Consider the following 16,133-nt stretch of genomic DNA (forward strand, 5'->3'; position numbering starts at 1 on the left):
GGGAAAGGGAAGGGCCTTACTGGTCCCTCTTGTCTGGAGACTGATTACCTGGCTCCTGAACAGAAGAGGGCCGCACCACAGCTGATCCGTAGCCACCAGCTTCTGCGAGGACACGAGGCAGGTTGTGGAATCGGAAGGACAGCTGTTGTCTGTGCTTGTTTCTCTGTAGTCCCAGGGAAGCTTCTGGCATACATTGCCCTCTGATGAATCTGGTTTGCTGTCTAGGGTAGGATGGAGATGCAGAGAGTGCAAGACCAGATCTGTAACTTTTGGAAATGAATCTCTAAATACTGGGGCGTTATGCAAGCAAAGGAAATAAGAGGAGTTAGGCAAATGAATAGGTACACTAGGTTTTATTTATAGTCTAGATATTGAAGTCAGGTCCATCTTTATAATAATAATAATAATAATAATAATAGCTCTAGTAAGCACTATTTTGACACAGATGTATCATTGGTGCAAAATGGTATGAAGAATCCCAAGTTCCTATAGACCTTGGCCTTGCTAAAAAAAATATTGCCCAAGTTTTGGGCTGGAAATATGTTTATTTGGTCAGATTTTAAGCCACCTGTCTTGAAAGGATTCTTTTGAGTTAGAATAAATTCCTTTAAAAATTGGAAGTGAGGGAATGAGATAGGAAGTGTCTGGCCTGATGTGGAGAAGAGTTACACAATATGAAATGCTCCTTGAATTGCAAGAACTTCAAAATTCAAAAGGGCTTCTAAAATAGAATACTCTATGACTGCTTTTTCAGTGCAGGAAAGTGGCTGTTTTCTATAATTGCTTTTGCTCGGACAAGCATTGCCACTTAATGTAAAACACATACACATCTCCCTCTCTCCACACACATTGACTTGGACCATCTGCTTCTTAAATTTTTAATTTTACTGAAGTGGCAGATTTTTACTGCTATCAGTTCATATAATAAGGGTCTACATTTTGAACATTTCTTTGATCACTATCATGAGTCCACAAGATGGCAATGTTTTCTCAGGGAGTGAAGAAAGCTCTCAAGTGTGTGTGTGTGTGTGGGTGTGAGAGAGAGAGAGAGAGAGAGAGAGAGAGAGAAGAAGACAAGAGGAGGGGCTTGGTGGTGTAGCAGGGGTGGTGAAAAAGTCTGTTTTTTCCTAATTGGTAGGAAAGCAGAAGAATTTGAAATGTCTGAACTAGACTCATTTTTTTTTAGGGCTTAAAATCTGAATCCACAGTGAAGCAGGGAAGGAAAGAATGATGAAGTCCTCAAGAGTTTTACTGGTGATCCTGTGGCTTCAGTTAACCTGTGAGTTTTGGGAATCTCTCTGGGAATATAAAGTACAATATTTGGAGTTTTCATCTATTCTGGACCTGTGGGTAGAAACATGAATATTTTTCCCCCACTAAGGGAGGGTTGGGGTAGGAGGCCTATGAAAATTCACTTAAACTCTGGGGAGTAAGGATTCACTACCCAATGAATATCCTTTGACTGACCACTGTCTTTTTGCACAGGGATGAGGAGTCAACAGAAGGGAGTGGAGCAGAGTCCTGGATCTCTGAGCGTTCTGGAGGGAGCCACTGCCTCTCTCAACTGCAATTATAGTGACAGTGCTTCCCAGTACTTCATGTGGTACAGACAGTATTCCGGGAAGGGTCCCGAGCTGCTGATGTACATGTACTCCAAAGGTGACAAAAAGGAAGGAAGATTTTGGGGGCAGGTTGATGCAGCAAAACAGTATGTCTCCCTGCTCATCAGAGACTCCCAGTCCAGCGACTCAGCCACCTACCTCTGTGCAGTGAGCACACAGTTCTCTCCTGGCACCTGCTGTCTGTACCCAAACCCACTAGGGCCCCAGCAATGCCCGATATAGAGCCTAGGCTTCAGGGTAGAGAAATTCTGTTTGCTCCCTAGATGCACACGGGAATTAAGAGCACTACCCATAGCCATAGAATGCCTTATACCCACAGGCAGAGCATGGGAGCACAGAATGACTTCAGATTTCCTGAGAAGAATCTCCAAATAAGTGCCTAAAAGAATTCCAGACACAGAGGAGCTTTGTTATGGTGATTAAAGACCTGATTGGATCAATTATCAAAACCATATGGTATTGAAGATGTCTTAGAAAATATTGGTGAGGGAAGTTGATAACACCAAAGTTTATATGAAGGCCCCCCTCCCCTGACTCCTTGGCACTTTGGAATTGCCCCACAACTTACGTCCAAGTCCAGGAAGAGTGTTTGTGGCCTGATAGAAATAAGGCCTTGTAATGGATGTTACAATTACAGGGGGAAAATGTAAAAGTCACATTTATTGTAAAGTTGAAGATGTGGGCTGTTAGACAGACATTGTTTATGTAGACCAAAGAGTGGGAAAACCTGGAAATGGGGAGTTAAGATTTCTGTTCAATTTTGTTCCCATAGTCACTGATTAAAAGGATGCAACCCAGTCGGGACTTGCTTCAAATTCTCAATCTGTGGACTGAAGACTCTTCACAAATATTTCTGAATCATGGAAGACAGATCTGAAAGGCAGTGAGAAAGAGCAGGAAGTTGTGGTGGATCAAGACACTTGAATTCTAGTTCTATTTGTGTTGTGTGTCTTCTGGTGTCATGGTGCACTGGAAAGAATTTGGTCTGTGGTGCCAGTTTGAATGTCTTTTATGTTATGGATGGGCCATTTGATCTTAGGCCCATATTATATATATTTCTCTTTTTTAAAAAAGATTTTATTTATTTATTTATTTATTTATTGAGTATGTACAAGAGGGGGGAGGGGCATAAGAAGAGGGAGAGAAAGAATTGCAAGCAGACTCCTCACTGAGCTGGAAGCCTGACCTGGGGCTCGATCTCATGACCCTGCAATCATGACCTGAACTGAAATCAAAAGTCGGACACTTAACCAACTGAGCCACCCAGGCTCCCCCAGCCCATATTCTGTATATTTCTATCATATATATTTCAGGATTGATTTCTGGAATAAATGAGATTCTCTCTATATTTTACTATGCTTTTCACATGTTAGTACAGTAGCTGGATGGAGCATACGGAGGGAGACTAGCATAGCTAATCCACACATGGACCTTCAATTTGTCCCCTGTGTTCTGTCCCTCCTGCCCTCCATCATACTCTTTCTCAGCCCAGAATCTCTTCAGGGTCCTAAGAAGTAAATTTTCTTCACTCACATTTCTACTGACATCTTCTCATGCTTCATTCTGGGCTATGCTTTTCCCCTCTCTCACTCATCACTGTGCTCACATCTACTTTCCCTCTTACGGGATTGTTGATATCTTTTATATTTTTATTATTTTCCCATTATGGATTTAAGTTCATCCCGTTTATGCTTCCAAATTTTATTTCAGTGGCAATTTTGGGGAGAAAGGAGGCGAGTACATACACTTAGTCAGATATTTTGAATCAGAAACATATCCCGGTACATTTAAAATTTCAAACTGGCTGTGGGATTTGGTTCCATGTGTGAAAGAAATCTATAGGCAGGGTCAAGAAATAAATCAGAAGCCAGAGGGAGAACTGATTCAGGCTGGTGCAAGTCAACAAAGGATGCAGAAAGGATTGAGTTGTTCTGTCCTTCTGAAAAGGACTCCTGTTGACCAGATTCTCATTTCACCTGAGATTTCTCTCTTTAGTTATTTCAATTTTAAGGTTTCAGTGGTCTCTAAAATAAGCCAAGGAGGGAAGTCTTCTCCTGTCAGAGTTCCATCTTACTCTTAGAGCACAGAGCAGACTCTGTAGTCTGCACAGTAGGCCCTGTGCCTGCTGCGTAGACTGTGTTGCTTCACTACACTGAGTGTCCCTGACGATCCACTTCCATGGCTTCTACACCTGCCCCTGGAAGTTCCTCTCATTTCCGTTACGCTGGCTGCACTCCGTCCAGCCTTGAGTTCATATCGTTTCACTATTTTTTCTCTTTCCTTAATTCCTTCTAGAATCACTTATTTATAGGTCATATTTTCCTTACAATTATAATTCTGCTCACTTTTCTGCAAATGCTCCTCTGTCAATGTTCTTTTTAGCGTGAGGTCCCCATCATTTGCCAAAATATATCAGTCTGTTCTGACCATCGACAATTAGATCAGGACTCTCCCTTTCTCTCCTTAAACATGGGGTGCCCAAGTTACTCTCCCATAGCCTAAACACACATCAGACGTGTTCACCTGAAACCAAGGAATCTTCTTCAGACTTTCTGCCTGACAAAAAAAATTATTGCCTTAGTAAGTTTGCACTGATTAGATAATGTCACATCTTCCAGGCTAATTTTAAGTGTCATTCAGCAGCACAAGGCCATACGAAGCTCAGCTCAGCTGAGGCAATTGATTTTAGTCATTCTGCCTGATGAATGGCTTTAAAAGGTAATACAGAGCCTCTCAGTGGTACACCAAAGTCTAGAATATTGTCTTCTGTGACTAATTTCTCAGTGAAGTAAATTACTCTTCTATTTTTACAAAGCTCCCATTTCTCCCTTATTTTAGGATTAATGCCATGTACTACAGAAGGTGACATCACCACAGATTCAGGGAGGCAGAAACACTTTCTGTTGAAGTTCTGATGATCACCTCTCTGAAATGAGAACAGAAGACAGCTCGCTCTCTTAGATCTTTGGCCCTGCCTCTGGAGGCAGAGGGTGATGCTGCACAGATGAAACGTTTGTTCTGGTTGCAGGTCATCACCAGACACTCAGCCCCTCCTCCCTGCAGTGCTGACATCTGTGAGGAGAGGAAACTGTGACAAGAAGAGGCCCGAAGAGGAAGACTCCTTCTCACAGTCTGAAACTCGTCAAAGCACGGGACTTGTCCAGCCCAACCTCCCCACTCTTCCTGTAGCTCTGAAGGCTCAGCGACCTTGGCTACTGTCCCATCTCCTCAGCAGCCCACACTGTCTCCACTGCTCAGCCATGCTCCTGCTGCTCATCTCAGTGCTTGAGGGGATTTTTGCCCCAAGTGAGTAACACTCCCTTTCCTTTCCTTCCTAAACAAAAGTGACGGCGTTCTAATCGGATGCAGAATAAAGACACCTTCTCTTAATAGGTAAGTCTGTCTTGGACTCACTGACTCAGGATTGATGTTTCAGGAGGAACTGGAGCCCAGTCGGTGACCCAGCCTGATGCCCACGTCACTGTTTCTGAAGAAGCTTTTCTGGAGCTGAGATGCAACTATTCTTATAGTGGAGCTCCTTATCTCTACTGGTACGTGCAGCACCCCAACCAAGGCCTCCAGCTTCTCCTCCAGTATGTATCAGGGAACACCAAGGTTCAAGGTATCAAAGGTTTCGAGGCTGAATTTAAGGACAGTGAAACCTCTTTCCACCTGAAGAAACCCTCAGCCCATTGGAACGACTCAGCTGTGTACTTCTGCGCTGTGAGTGACACAGTGCCTGGGACTGCAGGGGGAGCTAAACACAAACCTCCTGAGACACTGGGACTTCCTGTGACTCAAGAACTCAAGAGAGAGTTTTCCAAGATCTCCTTTACGGTGAAGGAAAATAGGGCAGGACAGGCTGGGCCCTGGGGAACACTTACCTCCTGAAGAGTTGCTTCAACAGCAATGCTGTGCTACATTCAGATAGACATTGTTCCAGATGGAGGTCTTCTGATGAGTTTCTCCAGGAGAGAGGCACCCCACCAATTCCCCGCCCCACTCCCACTCTGAGTATATCATTAAGTGTCAGAGCTCTGAAATGAAAAAGGCAAGAGCATTTTTATTTTAAAAAAAAATTTCTAGCATTCATTAAGGTAATTAGCACTGCCCCAGGTGTTGATCTACACGTGGAAAACTGAAGTACTTGGTTCTAATGTTAGCTGACAAGTTGTGCCACGTACATTCTCAACGAAGGCAACGTGTACAGCATAGATTCTTAAATCAGTTCAATATAGAGTCTCCACCTAGATTTGAAGCTTAACTTCTAGCACATACATAATATCCAACTGTGTGACACTAACATATTTTAAAGCAAAATAGACATCACGATATCTAGATTTCCAATCTTGTGTAACACAAAACCAGTGAACTTATTTTACATGATTCTTAAAGCACTATTGAGAATCTAAAAGCCACCCAATCATAATTGTTTTTTGAAATGGTTATCCCAGTGATTTCCAAATTAAAAATTTGAGGCTCCTAACCCATACAAAGGTATCAAATATAATATCTGCTGAAAAACTCTTAGGTATTTTGTAAGAAGTCACACTAATTCATGATGTAATATAAAATCGCATACTCAACAAAGATTTCTAATCTTTCAAAACACATTAACAAAGTTCATAGGAAAATCGATCTCCACGACCAAAGTTCACGGTATCAAAGATTACGTTAATTCTAATAGGGATATCCAAAACCAGGGAATATTTTTATTTCCTCTGAAACAACTGTATCAAAGAGCTCACATGTTTAAGACACTTTATATACATGATTATGACTCTAAATTATTATTTGTGATTTATGTGATTAAAAAAATTGCCCCCAAAATGTTATAAAAGTTTATACACACAGAAATTAAACCTCACAGAGCAGAAATTAATTTTGAAATTAGCAATAAAGTAAGCAATTATACTTCATGTCCCCCAAATTCTTTCTACATCTCTGTTCATCTCCTCTTTTTTTCAAAGATTATTTTTAAGTAACCTCCACACCCAACATGGGGCTCAAAGTTACAACCCAGAGATTATGAGTCACATGCTCCACCAACCAAACCAGCCAGGCACCCCTATCTCGCCCTCTTTTATTTTCATCTGGGAAACATCTCTAGTACACTCCCCAAATAATATTTCTACTTAATCTATTGATAACATTCCTTTCTATCTTTTTTGGGAAAAGGACAAAATGATCACGTTCTTATTAAATCTTTGTCTAACTGTCCTCTAAGAAATGTCTGCTTATTTCTGGATTCATTTTGTACTTTTCTGGGATGCTATTTGGGATGTGAATACACACACACTTACATGTTTGTCTTTCCTGCTGTACCTCAGTGTCTTAAGAGTAGTGACAATGTTTCATTCAGTTTTTGATTTCTTTTTTTTTATGCTTATAATTTAAAATTTTAATTTTTTCTTCATAGAACAATATTAAATAGCGAATTATAAACATGAGGAGAAGTGGGAGAAAGACCATGGGAGACAGGAAAAGCTTTATATTTAATACTTCTTTTTTTCTCAATTTTTCTTTTTTTTAAATTTATTTACTTATTTATTTATTTATTTTTGATTCTTATGTTAATCCCCATACATTACATCATTAGTTTTAGATGTAGTGTTCCATGATTCATTGTTTGTGCATAACACCCAGTGCTCCATGCAGAATGTGCCCTCCTCAATACCCACCACCAGGCTAACCCATCCTCCCACCCCCCTCCCTCTAGAACCCTCAGTTTGTTTTTCAGAGTCCATCGTCTCTCATGGTTCGTCTACCCCTCCGATTTCCCCCGCTTCATTCTTCCCCTCCCGCTACCTTCTTCTTCTTCTTTTTTTTTTCTTAACATATATTGCACCATTTGTTTCAGAGGTACAGATCTGAGATTCAACAGTCTTGCACAATTCACAGCGCTTACCAGAGCACATACCCTACCCAGTGTCTATCACCCAGTCACCCCATCCCTCCCACCCCACCCCCCACTCCAGCAACCCTCAGTTTGTTTCCTGCGATTAAGAATTCCTCATATCAGTGAGATCATATGATACATGTCTTTCTCTGTTTGACTTATTTCGCTCAACATAATACCCTCCAGTTCCATCCACGTCATTGCAAATGGCAAGATCTCATTCCTTTTGATGGCTGCATAATATTCCATTGATTTCTTAAGACCAGCACAAGATCTAGTTTAAGAAGACCTTCAATAAATTGCTGTGGACTTATTTTTAAATAGATTAGAAAAATTACATGCAACCCTGAAGGTGCAATTTGACAAAATATTTTAAGATAGTAACCTTTAGGGCGCCTGGGTGGCTCAGTTGGTTAAGCGACTGCCTTTGGCTCAGGTCATGATCCCAGAGTCCTGGGATCCAGCCCCACATCGGGCTCCCTGCTCAGCGGGAAGCCTGCTTCTCTCTCTGCCTTTGCCTGCCACTCCCCCTGCTTGTGCTCTTTCTCTCTGTCAAATAAAGAAATAAAAATCTTTAAAAAAAAAGATAGTAACCTTTATTAAATGGCATTTTGACAAAGAAACCAGTTTACTTAAAAAAAACAACAAAAAACAACAAAAAACAAAACCCAGCCTGGTTTTCGACCAATAGAGGGCACTCTAGGCATTACTCTAAATGAGCAACCTTTTTCCTCTAGTTCTGAGATTGTTGAAAGTTAGTGAAAATTTGAATGAGGGCTAGCGGCAGTTAGGAGAGCATCTGGACTAGTCATACCCTGTCAGGACAGGGAGATCGCCATATATTCATCTGTGAAGACGGTCTGCTGTTCTGATGGGTGTGACAGAGAGGACTCGAAGCAGAATTGAGCATCATCTAGAGCAAAGGGAAAGGTGGAAGCTCCAGGAGAGAACATTTACATTAATAATTTACCGTTTTGGTGTTTATGACTAAAAATTATGAAATATGAGCCTTTTGCCTGGGTGGCTCAGTCGTTAAGCGTCTGCCTTCGGCTCAGATCATGATCCCAGGGTCCTGGGATCGAGCCCCGCATCGGGCTCCCCGCTTTCCGGGGAGCCTGCTTCTCCCTCTGCTTCTCTCTCTCTCTCTCTCTGTCTCTCATGAATAAATAAATAAAATCTTAAAAAAAAAATTCTTCGCAGCATTGTTTGCCGTGGCAAAATATGGTTGTCCATTCATGCAGTGGGATGCTATCATTCAAAAAAAGTAGGGGGTAGAACTGTCCTAATATGGAACTAGGTCCAAGACCTATAAAAGTGAACTTTGGGGATGGCTGGGTGGCTCAGATGATTAAACATCTGCCTTCAGCTCAGGTCATGATCCCAGGGTCCTAGGATCGAGCCCCACATCGGGCTCCGTACTCAGCAGGGAGCCTGCTTCTCCCTCTGCCTGCCTGTCTTCCTACTTGTGATCTCTCTCTCTCTCTCTCTGTCAAATAAATAAATAAAATCTTTAAAAAAATACGAGCCTTTACTCTCACTTCAAAATTATTCCAATAATTTCTACCTTCTGTTATACCTCTTCTGAGATTAGAAAAACAGGGAAAAAAGGAGGTGAGAAGATGAAATGGGAGAAAAATAATGGGCATATTTATAGAGAGAGGAGAAAAGAGAATAAAGAGAAGAGAGATTGGAGAGAAAGAAATAGGGCATAGTTACTTGAATTTCAATATGTGACCTATACTTCATAGTCACAGAACAGAATCAGCCAAGTACACCTGCAAGGTATACGGGGGAAATGTTGGACAAGAGAGGAAGGGAGATAGAAATGAGGTCAGGGGGTGCCTGGGTGGCTCAGTCGTTAAGCGTCTGCCTTCAGCTCAGGTCATGGACCCGGGGTCCTGGGATCGAATCCCACATCGGGCTCCCTGCTCGGCGGGAAGCCTGCTTCTCCCTCTCCCACTCCCCCTGCTTGTGTTCCCTCTCTCGCTGTGTCTCTCTCTGTCGAATAAATGAATAAAATCCTAAAAAAAAAAAAAAAAGAAATGAGGTCAGGGTGACCATCATATACACGTTCTATTTCCTTCCATCAATCAAAGTCTTGTTGGAGACATTGTATTCGTTCATGATGACCATAAGTCTGAGATTTACAGAATTCTTTAATTTCATTTAATTATATTGACTCCTTTAAGGGAATGAATAAATTAACAATGCATTCAATGATGTATTCTTTCTTTGACACGGCTTTCTTATAAGTGAATTCTCAATCACTTTTCAGAGTATGTGTCCTGATTTTTGGCTAAGGAAATTGGGTCACTGACCCTCATCATTTTTTCAGGCTATACTTGACCCAGATGAGGCCTTTATTTCTCTCTGAAGTTTCTTTTCCCTTTCTTTGCTCCCCTCCTGACATGTCTGATTACTGGGGGCAGTCTATGTGGAGGCGATTCTATGAGAATGAAGAACCTAGATGTTTCTGTGCCCCTGGCCAGCAGGGTAGCTGTTGACAGAGCACTGATAAAGCAACAATGTCAGTACCCTGCTGAAAAACTAGAAGGAAAGCTTCTCGCTCTCTGATCTCCTTAAACTCTTCATTAAGGACAGATGGGATTCAGCCTACTTGTTACTTCCTTTTCGGCTACTTGGGGGCTAGAGGAGAGGCTTTCGCAAAAGAATAGGTCCCTTCTTAAAGGTCCAGTGATCTCTGCAGGCCAAGCCCTCTCAATGATCCATAGTTTTCTGCTCTCCATCCTCGAGTTCCCTGATACCTGAACCCAGATTTATATGTGACTCCACATAGGATTCCTCACTTGAGCTCTCTTGGCATAACCTGGCTGGTCACCACAGAGGCTCCTTGGCAAAGCACAGGGAAGGACATTTTCTATCTATCTTCTATCTAGAATTGCCTTCTTTCTAAGCCGAATGGTTGGTTCTTTCTTTATGACCTGTATTTAAAAAAACTTGTAGAACTTAAATTCTAAAGGGCCACTTCTTGGTGTAGGGGAGGTCAGAATCAATGATGATGGATGGAAAATCACTTGATCTGGTAATGTTTAAACATTTCATTAGCATACCTGTACAGAAGTTTAAATTTCTATGAAATGTGATCTATCGATATTTTCTGTAATGCTTTCTGACTGACATGCTTAAACAAACTACGACCATCCTAAATTTATTAAAAAATAACTTATCTTTCATTTTATTTTAAAATATTAAATATTATTTCACTTGGAATTTATTTTGTAACATATTAAGGTAGATGTCCACATTTGTTTGTTAATTTCTAAGTAACTCTCCATTTATGAAGTCACATTTAATTTTTTTAACTTATCTTTTCCCCTTTTTTGTTATAACTAAATTTCCATCAGTAATTTGTATGTTTGAACTTTCAGTTCCATCCCATTGATCTCTCTATCTGGACCTTTATAGTAACATGTTTTTTCAATTAGTAAAGCATTACACTTTGTCTTCTTAACTGTGGAGGAAAAACACTCTTCATTCTGAGAATTTCAAGGCTTCCTTGAAGACCAAGATTATCTGCAGTATCCGATTTTGCCTCTAGGGGAAGATGTTACACAAATTGAACTTGGCAGAAAGCCAGAAACCAACCAGCTCTTTGAGGAAGAGCTTTTGCTTTACACACCGGTAAACTCACTTACCACTCTGTCAGTGTCCATGTGGCTGAACTGTTTGCAGAAAAGAGCCTCTTGTTTCCTCTGCAGCTCTGACATGAAGGCCACCCTCCTCTCAATGCTGGGGACGATATTCACACTCAGTGAGTATAGTCCCTTTTTATTCTCTTTCTGTGGTCTTCTGATTTAGATTAGTTGAAAGGAATATTCTTCTCAGTCTGCAAGACTCTCCCTGATGCTAAATTGGTGTTACAGGAGGAACAGGAGCTCAGACAGTGACCCAGCCTGAGGACCACATCTCTGTCTTTGAAGGGAACTTCGTGCAGGTCAAGTGTAACTACTCATATTCTGGGAGTCCTGTGCTCTTCTGGTATGTCCAGTACCCCAAACAAGGCCTCCAGTTACTCCTGAAACACATCTCAGGAGAGAGTATCAAAGGTTTCACGGCCAGCCTTAACAGGGATGAGACATCTTTCCATCTGAAGAAACAATCAGCTCAAGAGGAAGACTCAGCCACGTATTACTGTGCTCTGAGGGACACAGTAACTGGTTTCATAAGGGAAGCAGAGCACAAACCCTTTTAGGAGTTACAGAAAGTATTTCCTCATAAGCTCTTTTTTTTTTTTTTAAAGATTTATCTACTTTATAGAGAAGAAATGAGAGAGTGCACGTGAGCTGGGAGAGGAGCAGAGGGAGAGAGAGAGAATACCAAGCAGACTCCACGCTGAGTATGGAGCTCAACATGGGGCTCGAACTCAAGGCTCATTAGATCATAACCTGAGCCGAAACCAAGACTCTGACACTTAACCGACTGAGCCACCCTGTTGCCCCTCTTCATAAGTTTTCTGTATGGCCATGGTGGGGCATTCTTTCTCGGGAGATTGACCCTGAGTTTACCTCTTAGATATAATATCATTGGTTGTCAGTTAGCTATAGGTTAATCTCAAAAATTTGTCCAAGGAAATTCTCCTTACCTACTCTGTTTAATTAGTTTTAAAGATATAAGTGTGTTTATTCTGTCCAGCAGTACCTGGAAAACGTACTTTTGAAATAAACTATATAGCACAGCAAAAAAAACATTTTTTCTCTTGGCCCAGGGCAACTCTCCAGTGGTTGGGTCTCACCTCTCCAACTCCCCTGTCACCCCCCCCCACCTCACATGTGTTCATCACCCTATACCTAAGCACAGTTCCTTAAAACTACTGTACTCTTTCATGGCATGGGATCGCTGGCCCCTCTGCATAATGCCTTCCCTGTCATGCACTTCCTGGACTCCTACTAACCCAATCAGGAGGAAAAAAACCCCCACAGTAATCTGAACAAGGAAAGTTTAATACAAGTAATTATTAACTGATAATAGAGAGTTAGCCACTAATGAATAAAAAGAACTCTGAAGAACGTAGAAATAGCATATGTAGGGAGAAGCTCTTATCTTAAGACTAAACCAGAGTTCCCAAGTAAGTGACGTATTATAATACCATACTCTCCGAGGATTCAGATCTCACTGGGGAGTGTGTGGCAGTAGCCTGCGGAATGGTGGAGAAGCGTGCCGAGGTGCCAGAGAAAAAGGCTGGCAAGTAGAAAAACCCTTACCCGGGTTCCAACAAAGTCTATAGAAAGCTAGCAAAGGAGTGCTGCTGAAGTTGCTCGGGGCACTCATGACTCTTGCCAAGAAGCTGATGGGCGTCTGTCACTGAACCTTGCTGCAGGTGAATGTCACTGCATGTCCCACAGGCTGGCCCAAAACTGCAGGAACAGGAAATGTGAAGACATACCAGAACCAAGAAGAGAAGTTTCTCCCTCCTGCAGTGCCCTTCCACATTCCTCTTATTGGCATAGCTTGATATCATGCCAGCTGGTAAAGGAGAGATCTTCCCATGGAACGGGTCCAATATCACAAAGGGGGCACTGAAGGGTGGATTTGGCAATTAGAAAGAAAGGCAATAAATCAGTAACTGACACACTTTATCCCTGTGGTTACTTATCTTTCATATGCATCTCTGCACACACATTTGAACTTCTAAACAACAATGAAATGACTCTATGTTACCATCTAGCAAGCTAAAGCCGTCCTTTGAACAAAAGAAGTTCTTACCCTTTCCCCAAAATGAGATCTATAGTCCCAACAGTCACTGTACATTTCTTGCTATATTAATCATTTCTAAAAATTCAGAGGAAATTCCATTGAATATGCTGTTATATACAGACTAAATCACAAAGTTAATTTTTGACATTTTATATATAATGGTGAGAAGGAGGGAGAAAGAAGAAAATGACAGCATATAGAGAAGAACATACATGTATAAAGAACAAAGAGAAGATCGAGAAAGCTACTACATTCCTGGAGTCTAGATTTGGTCATGGGGCTGCAGTTGACACAGCTCTCTTCTGTCGCTATGCATTTTCTGTTCCCCTGCCCGAAGCCATAACCTTGCTGGATTTGGGTTGTTTACCTTGTGAAGTGACCCCAAACTTCATTCTCAAAGTGTCTGAGTCCTTAATGATCCTGCTTTTTCGTTTATTGCTCTGGTATTCCATTAACATTTACAATGAAAAGTTTCCCTTTCATCCCAGCTAGCTCACCTCCCAGTTCTCCCCAGAGGTCAGCAATGTCTCTGTTTCCTTTTATTTTTTTTTAAAGATTTTATTTATTTATTTGAGAAAGAGAGAGAGAGAGAGAGAGAGAGAGATCATGAGTGGGGGGGAGGGGCAACGGGAGAGGGAGAAGCAGACTCCGCCCCTGAGCAGGGACCCGATTGTAAGGCTTAAAATCCCAGGACCCTGGAATCATGACCTGAGCCAAAGGCAGATGCTTAACCGACTGAGCCACCCAGGCGCCCCTCGGTTTCCTTTTTCTGCTTCTCAATATACTTTTTGTGTATACAGCCAAATAGATACAAATAGTAAGGGAACTAGATTCTTGTGAGGCAGTAGACAAGTCCCTTAATTTATTAGAGCTGGGGTCACCTTTTAACCGCTAGTCAAAAATTTCCTCACAAATTTTTTCAAAAGTATGTAGCAGAGAGCAGACAGATTAAAATGTAAACTCCTTAAATAACATCAGTTTCTTCCTCAGAAAGCTATACTATTTCTTTGTCTCATAGTGATAGACACCCAGGTTTGCTGTGGTAGTCACCCAACACAAACCTTCTAGAAGTACCTCCTAGCCCTCTCCAATTTCCAGCTGACAACCTCTCCCCTTCTTCCTTTCTTTCCTGCTTTCCTTATTTTTCTTCCCTCCCCTCATCCCCATCTCTCTATTTTACACACAGAATATCTTAAAGTCAGTTTTTGAAACCATTTAGAAAATACTCTAGGGGATGTTGCCATTCCTTTTGACTGCTCAACATCAGGATCCCTTTTCTTTTAACAACAATTTTTGAGTCATTAGTAAGTGTCAGGATCTGCTCTAAATAGCATTTTATTATCTCATCAATCATTTACAAACTCTAAAAAAGCAATATTATTATTACTCATCATCCACATTTTATAGTCAAGAGAATACAGATATAAATGATATAAACGGCTACTGAATGGTTAGATCTAAACTTGACCTCCCTGGCCTGATTGCCAAGCTGCTTCTCTTCTTGTCCCCTACCGCTTCCTGTCATAGAAACAGAAATATCAGATACTCATTGTTATGAGATGAATTGTCTCCCCACCCAAATCTGTATGTTCCTAACCCCCAGTACCTCAAAATGTGACTGTATTGGGTGTAGGGTTATTCAAGAGGTAATTAAGTTAAAATGGGATCGTTAGGCTGGGCCCTCCTCCAGGATGACTGGTGTCCTTATGAGAAGAGATTAGGATTGGACCACAGGCACAGAGGAAGGACAGTGAAGACATGGCGGGAAGGTGGGCATCCCTGCTTTATAATTGTTTCTGAATCGCCCGTTTTACCTTTCCAGAGTACCGTCTATCAGCAATATGATGTTGCTACCACAAGATGGCAGTGTCTCTCCTCAGACTCAATAGGTTTGAAATTGTGTGTATTGAAAGCAAAGGAGGGGCGCCTGGGTGGCTCAGTCGTTAAGCGTCTGCCTTCGGCTGGGGTCATGATCCCAGGGTCCAGGGATCCGAGCCCTGCCTCGGGCTCCCTGCTCCGCGGGAAGCCTGCTTCTCCCTCTCCCACTCCCGCTGCTTGTGTCCCCTCTCTCGCTGTATCTCTCTCTCTCAAATAAATAAAATCTTTAAAAAAAAAAAAAAAAAAAAAAAAAAGAAAGCAAAGGATTGGGTTTGCTTCTGATTGGCCAGGTGAGACTCTGGCGTCCAGAGAGAACAGATAAATATACCCCATAGAGAGAGCCAACTCTTTCAATTGAGTATCCTGGCTGCATTTCAGGCCTCAGAGCGGAGTCTTCTGTGATCCTCAAAAGGAAGAAGAATGGAGAAACTCCTCGAAATGTCTTTGCTGATACTATGGCTTCAACGGGCCAGTGAGTTGGGGCTCTTGGTAATAGACACAGTGTGACCAAATAAGTTCAGAGCCCACAAGACTGAGTTTGGGCAAACTTTTTAAGTTGAAAATGTACCAGAAAATTATGGAAAGGAAATGTAAATACTAAGGAGTGAAAATACACTGACTGACTCTCGGTGTCTGGGCTTGTTTTTGCTCAGGGGTGAAGAGCCAGCAGGACCAGTGTCATCAGGTCCTGAGCATCCAGGAGGGTGAAAATGCCACTCTGAACGGCAGTGATAAAACTTCTATAAGCAACTTACGGTGGTACAGACAAGACTCGGGTCGAGGCTTTGTCCGGCTGATTTTAATCCGTTCAAATGGAAGAGAGAAACACAGCGGAAGGCTACAAGTCACACTGAACAGCTCCATCAAAAGCAGTTCTTTGCCCATCACGGCCTCCCAGACTGCGGACACTGCTACCTACGCGGCGGAACCCGGCATTCACCGGCACCTGCAGCTTCTGCACGCACTCTGCCCGAGCTGCCCTTTTGAAGCCCCACAGTGGGTAGCGTTCGTGCTTATGT

At 42.0% G+C, this 16,133-nt stretch overlaps 1 protein-coding gene across 1 annotated transcript; it reads left to right on the top strand.

Moving 5' to 3' along the window:
• Positions 1 to 231: 231 nt before the first annotated feature.
• On the top strand, positions 232 to 5,513 carry LOC110585506. The gene is given in 5 exon segments (XM_021695697.1): positions 232 to 262; positions 1,486 to 1,659; positions 4,771 to 4,808; positions 4,811 to 4,928; positions 5,059 to 5,513. Coding segments are annotated over 5 exon segments (816 nt in total).
• Positions 5,514 to 16,133: the final 10,620 nt, after the last annotated feature.

The sequence above is a fragment of the Neomonachus schauinslandi genome, chromosome 9 (assembly GCF_002201575.2).
Source record: "Neomonachus schauinslandi chromosome 9, ASM220157v2, whole genome shotgun sequence".
Lineage (NCBI taxonomy): Eukaryota > Metazoa > Chordata > Mammalia > Carnivora > Phocidae > Neomonachus > Neomonachus schauinslandi.